Source organism: Scyliorhinus canicula, chromosome 15 (genome assembly GCF_902713615.1).
Source record: "Scyliorhinus canicula chromosome 15, sScyCan1.1, whole genome shotgun sequence".
Taxonomy (NCBI): Eukaryota; Metazoa; Chordata; class Chondrichthyes; order Carcharhiniformes; family Scyliorhinidae; genus Scyliorhinus; species Scyliorhinus canicula.
The window spans coordinates 50,010,527-50,030,522 of record NC_052160.1 but is presented as its reverse complement, the minus strand read 5'-3'; the positions used below and the strand labels follow the sequence as shown (position 1 = coordinate 50,030,522).

The window sequence follows — 19,996 nt, the reverse complement described above, 5'->3', positions numbered from 1 at the left end:
CCTTCCTGATTGGTCTGATTTACAATAGACATAGTGGTCAGAGAGAGTTTAGAGCTTTATTTTGTTTATTCATGACATTGCTGGCTATTGCCCATCCCTAATTGTCCTTGAAAAGATGATTGTGAGTTGCCTTCTTCAATCGCTGCAGTCCATGTAGTGTAGTACACCCACTGTGCTATTAAGGAGTTCGCAATATTGACCCAGTGCAATGAAGGAATGGTGATATGTTTCCAGGTCAGAATGGTGAGTGCCTTGGAGGGGGACATCGAGATGGTGGTGTTTCCAGGTGTTTTCTGCCTTTGTTGTTCTAGGTGGTATGGAAGGGGCTGCCTATGGAGGCTTGACGGGTTCCTGCAGTGCATCTTGTAGATGGTGCACATTGCTACCAGTGTGGTTCGCTGCTGCTGGGAATGCATGTTTGTGAATGGGGTGCCAATCCAGTGGACTGCTTTGTCCTGGATGGTGTTGAGGTTCTGGAGTGTTGCTGGAGCTGCTCTCATCCAGGCAAGTGAAGAGTATTCCATTACATTCCTGACTTGCGTCTAGTAGATGGTGGACAGGCTTTGAGGAGTCAGGAGGTGAGTTACTGGCCACTGGTGACTCCCAGGATGTTGATAGTGGGAGATTCAGCAATGGTAATGCTATTGAATGTCAAGGGGCGATGGTTAGATTCTCTCTTGCTGGAGAAATGGTCATTGCCTGGCACTTGAATGATGCTGGGTTCTTGCCTGAAGCTAGCTGCTGTTACTTCTGGAAATCCAATTGCCATTGAGATTAGAAATTGATTCATTCTTTGCTTTTGTTTTAATCACAGTAACCCACCAAGACCATCACCGAGACCTATCCCTGCATCTGCATCCCTGCAAGGAGGATTGGTAAGTCTGCGGCAGTGTGAGGATACCCTGTAAAGTACTGAGGCTAGGGTTCAGTGCTGTGCCAATATCCTGTCTCTCTAAATGTTCAAAGGTGATTGTTGTGTCAAAGGGAAATGGAATGGAAACCTTCTAAAAGGATATTCGGAAACTTTCCAACTTTACAGAATATGCTTGTGTGGCCAGTTAAATTCATTTGTTTCTCTAAACATAATGACTCTCTTGTTGAAAATCTAGCAGAATCCTGAATGAACAGTGTCTGCACTTAAACCAGAATCTGATAACTTGTATCAGTGATGGCAACCATGAAACTACTGGATCGTTGTTTTAAAACAAAAAAGAGAAAGCTCATCTGGTTCATTAATGTCCTTTTAGGGAAGGAAATCTGTCATACTTCCTAGCCTGGTCTATGTGTGACCCCAAATCCACAGCAATGTGGCTGACTCTTAACTCTGAAACCGCCTAACAAATCACTGTTTATGACACACCCTATGAATTAATTTGTTAAATATCTGTTCGTTTGAACTGTGTGAGCAATGTGATTGGTTGTCAGTAGGATGGACAACCAATACATATTTTCGTAGGATTGATAGAAGGAGAATTGTTGTGTATAACACTGGAAAAGCTGTCTGATCCTCCTTGAATAATACACAGGCAGATGGGACCTATGTTTACCCATCTGAAGAGATGGTAACTTGGACAGTGCAGCACTGTACTGCAGTGAACTTGAATCCACAATTATCTGCCGCACAAATATTAAAGGAGTGAGACAATCCTTGATGTGTGTGAATTCTTTGAAATCTAAGGACATCTAAAGTACATTTCTGCACATGCAAATCTAATCTGCATTATAGAAATAGTCTCTTTTTTTTAAAAAAAAAGTCAGAGGTACCCTTTTGAAACAAATGAGTGGACTTTAAGATGGACAGTGGGGGAAAAAATTAAAATGTTCACATCTGCAGGGTAAGAATATAAATTAAAAGATGCATCAAATGCAGTAAGTGCACAGCAACTTTCATGACTGATCTTTGCCCACACCTACAATACATTAACCAATGAGCCAGTTGAGAAGTGGCAGCCAAAGTGCGCTGCTGCAGATGTTTCAGATTACACATTAACAATTATAGATATGGGACTACAAGTGCGTGACAATTTTGTAGGTGAGTGTAGTCCCTTATGAGTTCAGTATGATGCCAGGGCTGGTTTAAATTCAAGCCCTATAAAGAATGGATGTTTGTGGCAGAGGTGGTGTTGACATCTGGTATGAGGAAGTATACACTTGCAGTAGATCTTTGAAACTACCACAGGCTCAGCAGTACCTAATTTAATTTACATGGTGAACTCTGTTTGCAAGAGCGTGCTTATAGGTGCCTCAGGAAGCAAATTAACTGGCAGTAGATGTTAGTGAGTGCCAAGGTCTGCCTTCTTGGGTAGCGTTTTCTCTCCTCAATGACTCCAAGCAATAGCAGTCTCCAGCTGTAAAGTTCGCAGGTTTTGGCACTTGTGTCAAGTTCGCTGTCTCTGGTCCGGCTGTGGACAGACTGACCTCAGCCCATCGGTACAGGCAGCATTGTTGGACTGGCCTTTCTGAATATTCCCCAGACAGCAATGGAGATCAGAGCCAGATTGCTAAACGTGTACTAATTGCATGAACACAACATGCACAGTTCAATAGTTACTGGATCAGCCCCACCGTATAAGTCGATTGAGAAAATAACATAAATGGCTTGTACACAGTTTCATAATTCGGGTAAAGTTGTAATCTCTAGCATGGAGCAGTAAATCCAGACTTTTTTTTAAGGACTTGGCTTTATAAAAATTGCAGTCTGATTCAGCTATGGTTAAGATGTCGCTCCAGAATTACGAGGAATGCACTAAACCTGTATTACAGTAAAGTAATAAACTGAAGTAGTATTACTGTGAAATAATTTCTTGTGGTTTTTTTTGTTGAAGAGTGAAGAACAAGCCCTGCAGAGAGCTTTGGAGAGATCGCTTGATGAATCTTCCAGGAATGCAGCTCCCAGGTAAAAAGTAAAGCCCAAGTGTCAGCTTTTCCTTTTTCTTAATAAATTTAGAATTCATTTCTAAATTAAGGGGCACTTTAGCTTGGCCAGTCCATCTGCCCTGCACATCTTTGGGTTGTGGGCCCACGTAGACACGGGGAGAATGTGCAAACTCCACACAAGCAGTGTACAGTCTAGTGTCAGATTTTCCAACATCTATTTAGTTGCACCTGTTCCTGTCAACTTTTAGAATATAATATTGGAGAGTTCTAGAAAGTCTTGTTCACACAGCTACCAAGAGGTTCTGTTTATCAACTTTAACCGATTCATGTTTAAACTTGTTAACCTTTGCTGTGGTTCCACTGGTGACCACCTTCAGAGCAAATGGCATTTCCTACTTTAGCCTAGACTGAGTCTTAAGACTATTGATCATAGCTAAACCTGGCCCTGCCCTCTCCTGTGCACACTTTGTGTGGGGGGAAAACATCTTGTTTGAGCTCGAGGTATTTTGAACAAAAAAAAATCCAATTCATGGCAATTTTAGTGTGGCCAATCAACCTGCACATCTTTGAGTTGTGGGGTGGAGCCCACACAGACATGGTGAGAATGTGCATACTCCACACAGATAGTGTCCCGTAGCTGGGATCAAATCCCAGGTCCTTGGTGCCATGAGGCAACAGTGCTGACCACTGCACCACCGTGCCGCCCACTGAGCTAGAGGTATTGATATAATTTGTTGCACTCTTACCAGTGCCCTGCTGAGCTGATTTGTAACCCTAACAGCAGGGTCTTCCAGGTCTGCTGACTTGGTTTAACATGAACACTTCACTCGCCAGCTTGAGCTGCCCAGAGAGTTCTGCATCTGGTATCTGGAGCTGCCAGAGGAGCTCTGAATTTGGTTTTCATTATGAAGCTGCATCTTTAGTCACCAAGTTCACTGTTGAATGTTTGGCAGTGAGCACTAATAGGTGGGGTGCAGCCCTGAAACAGTGGACCGGTCAAGTTAAATAGTAACATTTATCTTTTATTGCATCAATGGATTCAGAGCCAAATTTGCAGGGAACTGAAACAATATGACGAGGAGCAATGATTAGAATAAAGGTTAAGAGCAGAGTAAAGATACTGACATATCACAATGATCACAGTCCAGCTTATGATGCTGTACTAATGTGCAATGTATGGTCTGTGGGTGCGTGTGGCTATTTTAAGATAATTTTGTAGACATATACCACATGCTTCATTTATTTATTTTGCGTGTGCATATCACAGAGCCAAGCAATAACCTTGCCAGTAACTAAATGGAGTTTTTTGAGCCTTCAGGATTGTGGATTGACAAGCTGCTACAGTTTGGCTATCTCTCTCTCTCTCTCTCTCTCTCTCTCTCTCTTCACATATCCCCCCTTCTACCAGTCTCGATGATGGGTTTGAGGGTAGCACTGTAAGGAGATGAAGTGTGTTCAATGGGATGGAGCCTGATTGCATAGGGTGTAAGCACCCAGTGTAGTGTCCTGGAAGGCTGGAATATAACATCTTTGGGATTCCCAGATGGGTTGCTGGGCTCAGTTGCACTGTCTACCTGGAGCTTTAATGAGTGGGGAGGGAAGGAAAACATGAATCAGCTTGCACCATTCTCACATGAGTTCAACAATGATGTGTCATGAAAATGCAGGGGATCAATGAGGATCAGGTGGCAAGATTTTTTTTAAAGACTTGAGTTGCCTTGTTTTGGACCTATCCGATTTAAAAAAAATTATTATTAGCAGTGAAGGAAGGGAGAAAAAGATCCACCCCTAGTTCAGTACTTTTAAATGGCCATTAAGGCGAAGCATCTCTTGAGGAAAGGCAGTCTCACCTGCCTCACAATCCTAGCGACATATCCCTTACTGACTGCTTTAATAGAGCCTATGGCCTGTACTGTTTTGTTCCCTCAGTGGGAGGAGGTTCATGAGGATCAATATTCAATCCAGTTGGGGAGACTGTTTTCACAGACAGAGGAGGTGTTCTGCTTTATTAGAATCGTTTGGCACAAAAGGAAGGCATTTGGGTCTAGCTCTTCAAAAAAGCTGTTCCATTAAGTCTGGTCTGCTCTTTCCCCAAAAATTGCTCTTTCAAAATTCAATTGAAGGATTTATCGAATTCTTTTGTTGATCCAGTGTCTTCAAGGGCATTCCAAGTTCCATTTGTAAAATCCGGAAGAATGGTCCATCTGGAAAAAGAAAATCTGACTTGAAACAAACTATGTTGGGAAAACTATACCTTCACAAATTGTACTTTGTTTTAAAATTTGGAAGGGCATTGCATTATTTGGACACTTGGATTTTTTTCAAAGGTCATAAGTTCACCTTGGACTGCTAGCAAGCATGCCTTTTCTAGGAAATCACCATGTCTTCAGCTATCTGATCAGCATAACCTACTTGAAGGGGAGAGCTGTTTGTATGAATTGCAGTTGTTTTCATCGTTGGAGAAAATTTGTTTAAAGGCCAAAGCTACTGATTTAGTAGAAATCACCTGACAAGAGGAACTTTAAGTTTTGAACTCAGTTTTGGGGAATAAGCCAAGAAGGAAGGCTGCCCTAATTTGCCCTCTCCCTACCTTGATTGAAACAGTGTGTGTGATTACCAACCTGCAGCCAGAGAATCCTCATCCGAGTGTAAGTTGTCTGCATTTGGAAAGGTGCAAAGCTGAGACGAGAAGAATTGATCCAGCTCTATATTTTCCTTCACATTGAAGCTCCATTGGTGAGAACCTCCAGATATCGACTGGGATTGATGGCCTGTCTTCATACAATCATAGAATTTACAGTGCACAAGGAGGCCATTCAGCCCATCAAGTCTGCACCGGCCCTTTGAAAGAGCACCTACTTACGCCCACGCCTCCACCCCATCCTTCACATGAGGGAGTTCCAGATTGATAGCATTGAAATCCTGCAAACTTCATCCTTTAGTTTATCAAGCCTATCTTCCAAAGTCCATCTCTGCAGAGACCCTACCTTCGGCTGTGTCCATGCTTGCACGCATGTGAAAAGGGATAGGTAATTATACTCTTGGAGTGTGTACACCAATTCTTGCAACATGATTTAAAAAAGTTTGGTTTATAATAAATCAATCATTTAGAGTTTGATTTATTGGAAGCTGCCTGGTTAAAATCTGTTTTATTCCAAGTGTAGCAAAGGTAAATAATTGTCCATTTTAGTGAGTGAATTAAACTTTAGAAGTAATGGCATATGGGGCTAGATAAATTGTGCACTCATCCCATCCCGGTCGTAATGCTAAACATTGAGATTTGTTTTGCTCTCCAGTACCCCAAGGATCTTCAACCGTGTAATCTTCTTCGTCCCACCAGTGTCCAACTCTGACTACAATCACCCGACCTATATTCTCCAAACTTGCAGTCACTCCATGAGTGAACCTTCTGATTTACTTACCTTTTCAGTCATTAATTTACAAAGCTGGTTCTATCCTGCGCTGCGCTCTCACTCTTTCATGATTTACAATCTCAGAAAAGAACACAATGATAGAATTTTAAAAATGTTTCAAAAACTACCACAGCTTTACAAACGTAATTTGCATTATGGTGTTTCTTAATGCACAAGCTGCAAGGACAATGACCTGTTTGTTTACTCCACTGTATCAATTAGATCGGTTCACGGACAGGGTGATGTTGATGTGAAATTCATGGGACCATTCCGGTTTAAATATGGCACTTCCTGTCTACCAGGGACTGTGTTCTTGTGTCCGGATTTAGGCTTCTCGGGCTCTTTTGCAGGATATTTGGGAGGCAGAAATTCCCGTTGTAAAATTGCCTGCTTCTCAGTATTTTACTCGGGCTGCAGGTTATAATTCTCGGGGCCTGTCTTATTCCAATGCAATATGTACACCTCCGGTTTTGTTCTAGTCGGTGACTATGGGACAAAGAGTTCACAACTTAAACCTGTAACTAATGCGGAGCATAAACACCCGCTTAGATGTATTGGGCTGAATGCTGCAAATTTCATGTAAATTGTTTATATTCTGGCTGCTTTAATTTTGCTAAAAAAGCATCTCGTGTGTTACATCTGATCTGAATTTGTAAACCTTTTCTTCCAAATTCTGGTTTGTCCTATGTTTAGCCGTGAGGAGCAGGAGGACTTAGCCCTGGCTCGTGCTATTGCTGCCAGTGAAGAAGAATTCCGTAGACAGCAGCAACAACAGCAGCAGCAACAACAGCAGCAGCAGGTAATTTAAGGCTGAAGGAATGAACTGTAACTTTGCAGACGCCCTGTGAGCCAAATTATACAAATGTCCTCTATATTGCGGTTGCAATGAAAGGATTTTTTTTTTCTTTAGGCCACTTTCATTTGTGAAAGTAATTTATCAGTTTTTCTATTTTTTCAAATTAAAATGACGGGCACTGTGTAATTGGAAGAACCGATTTAGAATTACCAAGCATTTATGACTGCTAAATTTGTAAGGTTATGTGGGCAGTGTCACTAAAACACTCAATTGGTTGCCTTAATGACTGGATCAGGCCTCTGCCACAATTGGACTCTTAATTCCTACCCAATTCTCCCATTATGTAATTGGTAACCACGGTTTGAACAAAAATAATCCGAAACAAATCTTGAAGTTAATTACTTTTTAAAAGGCTCTGATTGAGACTCTGGCCACATTTAAAAACACTGATGGAAGGGGGGCAAAATACGAAGGCTCTTTCTTTTTGTGTGTGTAAAGCATGAAAGGATTTCCTGCTAAGCTGCCCCAGCTGCCTGTCAACTGCGTCTGATAACTCTCTGACATCAATGAAATTCACTGAAGCGTTAAATTAATAAAATCAAGGAGTCTAGTTTGAATTTCAGATGACTTCAGGAGCAGGCAAATTTTAACTTTAAATTCTTCTCTCATTCTTCGTGTATTATGGGTGATGGAAAGCTTGTGGAGAGGGAAATTTTTAGGAGCACTTTATGTTGCATTGGCTTTGCTTGTCGAGGCATCCCCTGCCCCTGTATTCAAAGTCTCCCTCTCACCATCAGTACCCATTGCAATATTGTGAGTGCTGAGACATCAGTATCAAAGTCCATCGCACCCAAACTCTCCCATTAATACTGTTTCCAAAGAGGGTTCTTTTTTTTAAAGAATCTTAAATGGACATGTATTTCCTGCCATGCTGACATTATCTTTCCGTTTGTTTTTTTATTTTTATTTTTGTTTTATTACATAGATTATAACTGGTAACCATAATGATGTAATACTGGTTCTTGGCTAGAACTTGTTTTTTGAAAAAATATTAATTGTGGCCCAGTGGGTAGCACGTATTTCCAAGCCAGAAGGTCATGGGTTAAAATCCCAGTCCAGAGACTGGAGCACAGAATCTCAACCAATATTGATGACTGAGGGAGTGCTGCACCTTTGGAGGTGCCATCTACAGATGAAATTTTAAGCCACTTGTATATTTTCTCTTGAGTTGTCACAAGCAATTACATTGGCTCTATTCAAGGCAGTTAATTCTTCTGTACTGTTCTGAGTACTTCACAGACCGCAAGGCAATGCCAGGGTTACTATGGCTGAATAGCCCAGAGATGGTTAGGATAACAGTACAGGAAGATTAACCGCCCGAGTTGGGGAAAGGTCGTGTAAAAATAATTCATTTATCGCTCTTACCAAAAGCAAAGTCATCAAAAAGAAACCGACCAAGTTCGAGGATCTGACTTCAGTTCAGAAATGCTGTCGAGTGCAGCAGGAAAGTGGGCTCATTGGAGATGGTTGACATTTCGGAGCAGGTGCCTGTGGGATTTCCTTTCTAAAAATTTTTTGGCGTTGGCGGTAGCTTCCCAAGAGCTCGTGGGCAAGTGACTTTGACCAGCATGCTAATCCTCCATGTTGCTTGTGCTCATGATTTCTGACTATATTTCTTTTTGTTTCAGACGCAGCAGCGAGGGTTCAGGTCCTTGCCTTGTAAACTATCTTGACCCTGGCATTCTGACTGTGTGGCACAATCTTGTTTTTGATTTTCTTAATCCACGTCCATGGAGCCTGGGGCTGGACCACACTTCCTGGCGGGGTGTGTGCGAGGAAAAATTGAGCTTTCAGTTTCAGAAAATAAACGTCCTTTGCTCAGTGAATGCTCCTATAACTGATTATATGATTCTCTATGATTCTATTAGGATATCAGAGCCTTTCTGTTTAATTATTATAAATTTATATCTAACTGAATAATAAAGAGTGGAAACATGTATAGCAGCAGGGTGCACAAAGTGCAGCTACCATATTTAATCATGATTATGTGTGGTATTGATGATTTCTAAGAATAAAATATTTAAAAACTGGTGTGTTAAGTAATTCATGATTCATGTCACTAAGATTTCATTTATCTGAAGAATTGGTGTTCCATACATGGAGGGAAATGCGGCGGGGGGGGCGGAAAGGCTGCTTCCTCCTCCTTACAATAGATTATTTATTAACTAGGCTTATACTAACACCACAATGAAGTTATTGTGAAAAGCCTCTGGTCGCCACACTCCGGTGCCTGTTTGGGTACATGGAGGGAGAATTCAGAATGTCCAATTGACTTAACAAACACATCTTGCTGGACTTGTGGGAGGAAACCAGAGCACCCAGAGGAAAACCACGCAGATACATGGAGTACGTGCAGACTCCGCACAGTGGCCCGAGCTGGGAATCTAATCCTGGTCCCTGGTGCAATGAAGCAGCAGTGCTAACCACTGTGCTACCGTTGGGCTCCTATTTCTAGCCTCCCAAACTGTCCATTGATTGTTGGTGGGAAATTGAAGTCCAATCCAGCCGCCTTCTGCATGTGCAGGCCAGGCTTGGTGGTGGTTGGTTCTGGACAATGATCTTGAGCAGGAATCTTTGTTAACTTGTCCCAGAGTGGGGACTGACCATGGGTCTTTTTGATCTCAGAGGCTCATTGAAACAAATAATCTTCTCCACACTTGGGCATCAGGGTAGCTGCTTAGGGATTAGGGGTAAAACGGTGACAGCAGCCTGTTTTACACCACACTAATTTTATCTTCCATTTTTGGAGGGTGTAGTATGGGTTATTATTGAATCTCCGTTTTTGCCCTTTTATCCAAAATTTTACCACCTTCGCCTCCGTTCCAGTCTCCTTTTAACTTTGAACTATGTGTCCTGTTAGGGTAGAGATCAATCTATCCACCCTGTGCCCTGGCGTGGCGGGGGGACCTGCTGGAATTCTTAATGCTTGAAAAGGTCAGATTTGAACTGAGGAGTTCAAAAATACAATAAAAAAACATTTATAAAAACAAAAAATTTGAACTGAGGGGAAGAATAGAGAGGTTCTACAATTCATAGGCGTTATTCATTATGCACTTTCGAGAATTGGATTACATCGAACATTAGGGGTGTGGGGATCTGGATGTTTTAATGGTGTTTATGGGTGATTCCTGATTACTTTTTGTCATTTCTTTATGTTAACATGCAGGCCAATATCTGGGGTTTTGTGGGAGGATGGGATCATTGTTATTGATATGGGGATTGACATTACATTTGTTACTGATTATTGTTTATTGTTGGGTGTAAATCTGGGAGAAAATGTGAAACAGGAGAATAAAAAATCTTTTAAAAAAAAAAAAAATACTTTGAACTATGCGGAACTTCCAGTGGTGGCTATGGTGTGTATTCAAGTGGCGCGGGAATGGGAGCAGCTACACAAGCTGAATCTGGCTCAGTTGGTGGAGCAGATGAAGGGGGACTTTAGAAGGTGGGTTGTGCTGCCGTTGTCATTGGCGGGGAGGGTTCAGACAGTGAAGGTGACAGTCCTCCCGGGGTTCTTGGTTGTTTTCCAGAGCGTTCCAATTTTTAATCCGAAGGCGTTTTTGAAGAAGGTGAATGTGGTTTCAAGGTTTGTGTGGGTGGGTAAAACCCCACAGGTGAAGAAGGTGCTGCTGGAGCGGAGTCCAGGGGGGGAGGGGGTGGGCTGGCCCTTCTGAACTTTATAAATTCCTACTGGGCGGCAAACAGCGATGGTCAGGAAGTGGGTCGTGTGGAGTGGTCGGTGGGGGAGCGGGTGGAGGTGGCCTCATGTAGGGACACGTTTCGGGGCACTGCTAACGGTGCATCTGCCATTCTCGCCGGCCACCTACTCCACAAGCTCGGTAATACTGGCAGTCCTGAGGGTGCGGGGACAGTGGCGGCAGCACATGGGGCTAGAGAGGGCGTCGGTGTGGGCACCATGTGTGGCAACCACCGGTTTGTTCCAGGCGGTTTCGGGGTGGCAGCACAAGGGATCGAGCAGTTTGTTAAGAGGTGGGAACTTTCTGTGTTTGGAAGTGTTGGAGAGGGAGGTTGAGCTGTCCGGAGGGAATGGGTTCTGCTACCTGCAGGCGAGAGACTTTGTGCGGAGGCAGGTATCTACTTTCCCGCACCAGGGGCTACAGGATAAGGTGGTGTTGAAAATGGGAGTGGGGGAGGGGAAGGTCTCTGAGTTCTATAAAGAACTGATGGAGTGGGAGGGAGCCCAGCTCGGGAAGGTGAAGCGAAAGTGGGAGGAAGAGCTGGGTGAGGAGTTGGAGGCTGGGTTGTGGGAGGACGCCCTGAGGTAAGTCAATGAGTCCTCGTCGTGTGCCAGGCTCCGCCTAATACAATTTCAGGTGGCCCACAGGGTGCACATGACTGTGGCCCGGATGAGCAGGTTCTTTGAAGGGGAGGAGGAGAGGTGTGGGTGGTGTGCAGCAGGGGCCTGCAAATCATTTCCATATTTTTGGGGCATTTCCAAGGCTTAGGGGATTCTGGCAGGGGTTTGCTGAGGTCATGTCGGAGGTACTGAAGGTACGGGTGGTTCTGAGTCCAGAAGCGGTGAATTTTGGGGTGTCAGAAGACCCGGGAGTCCAGGGGGTGAAAGAGGCCGATGTCTTGGCTTTTGCCTCCCTGATAGCCCGGAGATGGATTTTATTGATGTGGAGGGACTCGGAACCCCCAAAGTCAGGGGTGTGGGTTAGTGACATGGCTGGCTTTTTCCGGCTTGAGAAGATTAACTTTGCCCTGAAAGGATCGATGCTAGGGTTTGCCCGGAGGTGGCAGCCGTTTATCAACTTCTTTGGGAAAAATGTAAGGGGGTGGGGGGTGGGGGGGATGTGGGGATGTGGGTAAGGGTGGAAGGTTAGTCCGGAATTCGAATTGGGGAGTTGTTTATGTAAGCCGTGTTGGCTGGGTGTGTGTTGTTCATCTTGCTCTTTTGATATCTTGTTAAAATTATAAATAAAATATATTTAATAAAAATATATTTTTTTAAAACTGAACTATGCTGCATTTTAATTTGTATTTGCAGTTTTTCCTAGCAGCAGTTCTGAACATTTCAAAGGATTAAAGCAAATACTCTATTGTGTTAAGAAAGGACTTTAAATAAAACACTTCCCAGATTGATTCATCCAATTAACTTTATCAGTAAAGTTGCATATGAAACCTGTTAAAGTTGGATCATCTGAATAGTCACACCTGCAATCTCCACTCTTGACAGAAGTGAAATTGTTTGAATTTTTCTGAATGCCAAATTGAATTGTTTAACTACAGCTTTCAGCATAATGATTTTTTTGATTGCATTTATTTAAATAGATGTTTCTGTATTCTGGGTGAGAGCGCCTTCCTTCATTTTTACTTTGACCACTTAAAGTGGGATGACGTTCCCATTTTGGATTTTGTAACCGTGTCAAACTCGGGTGGGCTAGTTTCCGCTTGGCAATTGTGCTTTTAATGTGTCATTAACCTGAACAAAGTTAAAATCCAATGACTAAGTCACTACATTATTGGTAATAAATGAGCCACCTAGTACTATTGCTGGAATGTTATTGATGTATCTTAACAGTTGCATGTTACTAGACTGACCCTCAATAGTGACCTACATTTTCAGTCAGTCCCAGGATGATAAAATGTTAATTTCAGGGGTGCCGTTCGTGACCTCTGGCTGTGAAGCACTTTAAGGTAGAACATGAATTTTTGCTATGCAAAAGAAAACTTATTTTACAGCAATTGGAGCAGCTAATTTGAGTGCAGCAAGTGACCATTTGATCTGATTTGCTGGTATTGGCCAATGGGATAACTTTTGGCCAGGGCACAAGGGACATCTCTTTCTTTTTAAGACATTGAGATCCTAATGGCTTCCCTGGAAGGGAACATTTCTTCCCATGCATCAAGCTTATAATTATTACATTGAAATGTTGACTAGGATATATTTTCGCCCCATATTGGGAGGCAGGCAGCAGTACATTGTTCCGTGCCAAAATGTTACCACTGATCGAAGGAGCTGGCAATAGTGGCAAAACCAAAATTGATAGTCATGCGCAAGGCCAAGAGCAAAGCTGACCAGACACCAGAATGGACGGCAGAGTAAGGTAGGCTGCGGCCAGAGAGGGCAGGAGGAGGAAGTGACCATGGAGCAATGGAGGGAGAGGTGAAAGTGTAAGAGAGAAAACTAGGTGTGTGTGTGAGAGATAGAGTGAGAGAGAGAGAGTGGGTGTGTGTCTGATAGGAGCTCTCCAACAACACTCCTAATATTAAACAAATGTGTGAGCAAAAGAAGCAGCATCACTACTCCCATTAAAAATGACAAAAAGTTAAGACTTAAGTATTTGTTGATTTTAAATTATTTTTTAAAAATTTATTTTTATTCAAATTTTCAACAAATTTTAGCCAACAAATAAAAACAGTAACCCCCCCAAAATACAAAGCAATAAATTAACAAAAATAATGAGCATAAAACCATGAAACCACACCCCCATAGCAAACAAGTAGCCCCCCACCCCATTCCCCCTCCCCCGGGTTGCTGCTGAAGCTGACCGCCCCCTAATGCTCCGCCAGGAAGTCTAGAAACGGCTGCCACCGCCGGAAGAACCCTTGCACCGACCCCCTTGGGGCAAACGTGACCCTCTCCAGTTTGATGAACCCAGCCATGTCGTTGATCCAGGATTCCGGGCTCGGGGGCTTTGCATCTCTCCACTGTAAAAGAATCCTGCGCCGGGCTACCAGGGACGCAAAGGCCAGAATGCCAGCCTCTTTCGCCTCCTGTACTCCCGGCTCCGATGCTACCCCGAAAATTGTGAACCCCCAGCCCGGCTCCACCCTGGAGCCAACCACCCTTGACAAGGTCCCAGCAACACCCCTCCAAAAGCCCTCCAACGCAGGACACGCCCAGAACATGTGGGTGTGATTTGCTGGGCTCCCCGAACACCTGCCACACCTGTCCTCTCCCCCAAAGACCCGGCTCAGCCTGGTCCCCGTCATATGCGCCGTATGCAGCACCTTTAGTTGGATTAAACTAAGCCTCGCGCAAGAGGAGGAGGAATTCACCCTCCCCAGAGCATCCGCCCACGTCCCCTCATCGATCTCCTCTCCCAGCTCCTCCTCCCACTTCGCTTTCAGCACTTCCACCGAGGCCTCCTCCCCCTCCTGCATCACTTGGTAGATTGCCGAGATCCTCCCCTCACCAACTCACATCCCCGAGAGCACCCTGTCCTAAACCCCCCTTGGCGGCAACAGTGGAAACTCCGCCACCTGCCGCTTAACAAACGCCCTAATCTGTATATACCTGAAGGTATTCCCTGGGGGGGACACCCCACCTCCCCTCCAACTCCTCTAAGGTCGCAAACGTCCCATCGAGAAAGAGGTCCCCCATCCGCCTGATACCTGCCCTGTGCCAGCTCAAAAACCCTCCGTCCATCCTCCCTGGTACAAACCGGTGGTTCCCCCGTATCAGGGACCAAACTGAAGCCTTCACCTCACCCCATGCCGCCTCCACTGCCCCCAGATTTTTGAGGGCAGCCACCACTACCGGACTCGTAGAATACCTTGTTGGGGGGAGCGGCAATGGCGCCGTCACCAGAGCCTCTAAGCTTGTGCCCACACAGTACGCTGCCTCCAACCTCTTCCATGCCGCCCCCTCCCCCACCCACCTGCGTATCATTGCCACGTTCGCAGCCCAGTAATACCCACACAGGTTGGGCAGCACCAACCCGCCCACTTCCCTGCCACGCTCCAAGAACACCCTCCTCACCCTCGGGGTCTTCTGCGCCCACACAAACCCCGTAATATTCCTACTGACCCTCCTGAAAAAAGCCTTTGCGATCATGATGGGTAGACACTGGAATAGGAACAGAAACCTCGGGAGCACCGTCATTTTGACTGACTGGACCCTGCCCGACAGGGAGAGTGGCAACACATCCCACCTCCTAAACTCCTTCTCCATCTGCTCCACCAGCTTCGTAAAGTTGAGCCTGTGCAGGGTCCCCCAGCTACTGGCTATCTGGACCCCAGGTATCTGAAGCTCCTCCCTGCTCTTTTCAGCGGATGCTCCCCTATCTCTCTCTCTCCTGTTGCCCCGGATGCACCACAAAGAGCTTCACGTTGAGCTTATACCCAGAGAAGTCCCTGAACTCCCCAAGAATCGTCATCACCTCCGGCATCCCCTGCCCGGATCTGCAACGTACAACAATAAATTGTCCGCGTACAACGACAGCCGATGCTCCTCCTCCCCCCGCACTATCCCCCTCCAGTTCCTCGATTCCCTCAGCGCCATGGCCAAGGGTTCGATCGCCAACGCAAACAGCAGGGGAGACAGGGGGCACCCTGCCTCGTACCCCGGTACAACCGAAAGTTCTCCGACCTCCTCCCATTCGTCACCACACTCTCCACCGGGGCATCATACAACAGCCTCACCCACCTAATAAATCCCTCACCAAACCCGAACCTCCTCAAAACCTTCCACAGGTATCTCCACTCCACCCTGTCAAAGGCCTTCTCCGCATCCATCGACGCCACTATCTCCGCCTCCCTGTCCACCGTTGGCATCATTATGACATTGAGAAGCCGCCGCACATTAACGTTCAACTGCCTCCCCTTCACAAAACCCGTTTGATCCTCGTGAATAACCTGCGGCACCACATCCTCCACCCTCCTGGCCAATATCTTGGCCAGCAGTTTAGAACTTTTAAATTATAATAAATATATGTATAAGACATAGAAAAGTCATTTATAAGTTTATTTTTGTATGTCTGCCCCTACAACATTAAAAAGTTTTTGTGGTTTCACACTTCAACATAATAAGAATGTTTCTCAGGGGTTCCATCAGTACACTTGAGAGGTCAAAGGCCTCTCAAGGCCTGGAAAAGTTTGGGAAACCCTGGTCTATTCCATACACCCATCACCCTCTATGTTAAGTAGCTAAACGTAACTTACCTTTTCAACCACCCTCTTCTATGTTTGAGGTTGTGTCCTTGTAGAATCTGTAGTTGCTCTGTTGGATCCTGAATCATAGTCTGCTGATTTCTTTGACAGCATGAGCAATGAATGCCTCCACGTTGTGAGATGCCAGTTTCACACATTTGCCTTCTGATATCAGGATTTAATTTTAGAAGTCACTGGACGTACGACAAAGCAATGGGATTAGATAACCCGCGTTCAGCAAAACATCCTCAGCAAACTGAAGCCTATACTGCTAGCTAAAGTAACACAATGAACCGGCAGGGGGTGTAACCAAACAGTAACCATGGTGAGAAACATCAACAATCTAAATTAAATTAATTACGGAAGGGGAGTGCACACTGAACGCAGGCTTAGAAATGTTCAGCAGAGAACTAACATGCACAATTAACTATGTGAGTTCTTCAGAAGAAGCAATTCATTAAAGCTGAATTTGTGTCAGCGTTGACATTTACACCAGGGGTGTTTATTCCAAACCTGCAAGGATAACATTGAAATGTTATGTTAGGGGCTGGTTTAGCACACTGGGCTAAACAGCTGGCTTGTAATGCAGAACAAGACCAGCAGCTCGGGTTCAATTCCCGTTCCAGCCTCCCCGAACAGGTGCCGGAATGTGGCGACTAGGGGCTTTTCACAGTAACTTCATTGAAGCCTACTTGTGACAATAAGTGATTATTATTATTATTATTATAAATGCTTTAATTTAGCAAAGTGAGGTTTAAAATAGTCAGTGGTGATGATTAATTAACAGGTTTATTGATTTTGCACCCCTGCTCATGAAAGCAGAATTTAAGATTGGGGTCTGTAGATCAGGGCTGATCCCACGCCGGGTGGGAGAATCGCAGGAGTGCCGGGCGATTCCCGCCACTCCGCCCTGGCACCCGCACGCGATTCTCCCACCCCCCCCCCCAAAACGGCGTGCCGAGGTTTACGACAGGCCGCTCGGAGAATCGCCGCTAGCCGTCTCTAATAGTCGAGCGCCGATTCTCCGGCCCGGATAGGCCGAGCGGCCTGCCCAATCCGACCGGTTCACGCCGGCGCAAACCACACTTGGTCGCTGCCGGCGTGAACAGCGCGCGAACGCTGCGTGTGCGGCCAGTGGGGGAGGGGAGGGAGGATCGAGCACCAGGGGGGGTGCTCAGTAGGGGTCTGGCCCGCGATCGCGCCCGCGTTGGGAGAATTGCGCCCCAGGAACTGATTGAGGAGAGAAAGTGCTTTTGCATTAAATGGTGACTGCAAACTTGGCAGAGCTGTCACCAAAGTGCCATGCTGATAGAGTAACCTTCACCAATCTCTGCTTACTGATACTCACAGTATCACATGCTCCTGTGGGCAGGAGTGTACACGTTTCTTGGCTTTGACGTCACCACAGAGCGTATCTTGGAGCCACATATAAAGTAGCCCATGCTCAATAATAGCACCCTTGCTTCGAATTTAGGAAACAGGCGGTTCAAGTCTCCCTTCAGCGTTGAAGCACACAGCCTGGGCTGACAATTCAGTATGGGCGAGCGAGTACTGTATTATCTGAGGTGCTGCATTGTCAGACGTTCTGGCTGAAAGATCAGTGACTTCAAACATTAACTCTGTTCCTCTCTCCACAGACACTGCCGGACCTGCTGAATACTTCTAGCATTTTCACATCTCTATTTCCAACCTCGGCGGTATTTCGCTTTGGTAACATCTCAGTGTTCTTCGCGAGATCATATCCAACAATGAAGCAACTGAAGTGTGGAAAGCAGTTTCCAACTGGGTCTGAGTTCCCTGGGATCTGAAGTTCAAAGTGTGCAATATCAGAGCTCACACTGCCGCTGGCAAATAATAGGTTTGACTTGAAACTATCCCTGTAAACCTGTAGGGGGCAGCACTGGCCTACAGTTTAATGGTGGTTGACACAATTCCGAACCAGTCTCTCCATTTCTAAATGTTGCAGCTTTGAAACTTTATACCCACACATTACAGTTCAATAGAAGATCATCTCCTTTAATTTTAGACAGGCATGATCATTGTGCCTCTAAAGTTTATCCATTACAGCCCAGCTCAACTCAAAATCAACCACATGGATAGAAAATCCTCAACCCACAGTAAATGGCAATGATATTTTTACCGATTAATGAGCTCATTTGACAATTTAATTCAGCATGTAAAGATAATTGTAGGCTCAGCTCGTCAATACATGTTTAGATAAAGGAATAGAAGCCATTGGAAAGGAGAATCAGATAAAGCGTGTACTAGAGGACGAGAAGGGTATAACAGCAAGGGTGCAGGTCACAGGCAAGAGTGTGTACAATAGGCAGAGTGCAGTGTAACAGGCAAGGGTGTGTACAATAGGGCAGCACGGTAGCATTGTGGATAGCACAATCGCTTCACAGCTCCAGGGTCCCAGGTTCGATTCCGGCTTGGGTCACTGTCTGTGCGGAGTCTGCACATCCTCCCCGCATGTGCGTGGGTTTCCTCCGGGTGCTCCGGTTTCCTCCCACAGTCCAAAGATGTGCGGGTTAGGTGGATTGGCCATGTTAAATTGCCGTTAGTGTCCAAAATTGCCCTTAGTGTTGGGTGGGGTTACTGGGTTATTGGGATAGGGTGGAGGTGTTGACCTTGGGTAGGGTGCTCTTTCCAAGAGCCGGTGCAGACCCAATGGGCCTAATCGCCTCCTTCTGCACTGTAAGTTCCATGATGATCTAATAGGCAGTGTGTAGTGTAATAGGCGAGGGTGTGTACAATAGGCAGAATGTAGTGTAACAGGCAAGGGTGTGTACAATAGGCAGTGTGTAGTGTAACAGGCGAGGGTGTGTACAATAGACAGTGTGTAGTGTAACAGGCGAGGGTGTGTATAATAGGCAGTGTGTAGTGTAAAAGGCGAGGGTGTGTACAATAGGCAGAGTGCAGTGTAACAGGTGAGGGTTTGTATAATAGGCAGAATGCAGTATAACAGGCGAGGGTGTGTACAATAGACAGTGTGTCGTGTAACAGGCGAGGGTGTGTACAAGAGGCAGAGTGCAGTGTAACAGGTGAGGGTTTGTATAATAGGCAGAGTGCAGTGTAACAGGTGCGTGTGTACAATAGACAGAGTGCAGTGTAACAGGTGCGTGTGTACAATAGACAGTGTGTAGTGTAACAGGCGAGGGTGTGTACAATAGACAGTGTGTCGTGTAACAGGCGAGGGTGTGTACAATAGGCAGAGTGCAGTGTAACAGGTGAGGGTTTGTATAATAGGCAGAGTGCAGTGTAACAGGTGCGTGTGTACAATAGACAGTGTGTACTTTAACAGGTGAGGGTGCATACAATAGACAGAGTGCAGTCTAACAGGTGAACGTGTGTACAAATAGACAGATTGCAGTGAACTGGTGAGAGAGTGTGGCAAAGGCAGGGTACAATATAACAGGTGAAAATGTGTAAAATAGGCAGGAGGAGATTAACAGGTGAGGATGTGTGTGGGGGTTTTCACAGTAACTTCATTGCAGTGTCAATGTAAGCCTGCTTGTGACAATAATAAAGATTCTCATTATTGTTATTACTACAATAGGCAGGAGGAGTTTTAAGTCGCATAGTCCCAGATGGCCCCTTGTGCGGGGGAGAGGTGACTCGTGGTGATTTAACCTGAGAATCACCACACCTCAGGTGAGGGGCAAGGTAGAGCAGGCGCGCATTTATGAATAACCTCAGTTGGTATGGGATTTGAACCTGCACTGTTGGCCTCGCTTGGCATCAGAAACCGGCCAACTAAGCTAAACCGACAGGAGGAGAGAGCCAGGCGATGGTGTGTACAATAGGCAGGGAGCAGTGTAACAGGCGATGGTGTGTACAATAGTCAGGTGGAGAGTAACAGGCGATGGTGTGTACAATAGGCAGGTGGAGAGTAACAGGCGATGGTGTGTACAATAGGCAGGTGGAGAGTAACAGGCGATGGTGTGTACAA

The 19,996-nt window shown here is 45.4% G+C and overlaps 1 protein-coding gene and 1 long non-coding RNA gene across 4 annotated transcripts in view; one reads left to right on the top strand and one right to left on the bottom strand.

Annotated features, from left to right (window-relative positions):
* Positions 1-9,185, top strand: part of zfand2a (zinc finger, AN1-type domain 2A) — a 38,335-nt gene extending 29,150 nt beyond the window's left edge. For both annotated transcript variants that reach the window (XM_038820055.1, XM_038820056.1), the window contains 4 exons: positions 815-875; positions 2,826-2,896; positions 6,984-7,089; positions 8,775-9,185. In XM_038820055.1, coding sequence (XP_038675983.1) covers positions 815-875; positions 2,826-2,896; positions 6,984-7,089; positions 8,775-8,819 — 283 coding nt within the window. In that variant the 3' untranslated portion in view covers positions 8,820-9,185. The remainder of the gene's footprint in view (positions 1-814; positions 876-2,825; positions 2,897-6,983; positions 7,090-8,774) is intronic.
* On the bottom strand, positions 3,884-17,585 carry LOC119978422. 2 transcript variants are annotated; one of them, XR_005463445.1, is made up of 3 exons: positions 17,393-17,585; positions 16,057-16,238; positions 3,884-5,081 (listed from the first exon to the last, which is right to left on the bottom strand). It is a non-coding gene; the product is annotated as an uncharacterized LOC119978422 (long non-coding RNA). The 2 variants fall into 2 exon arrangements; XR_005463444.1 differs by lacking the exon at positions 17,393-17,585 and having other exon boundaries at positions 16,057-16,302.
* Between the last annotated feature and the right edge of the window lie 2,411 nt (positions 17,586-19,996).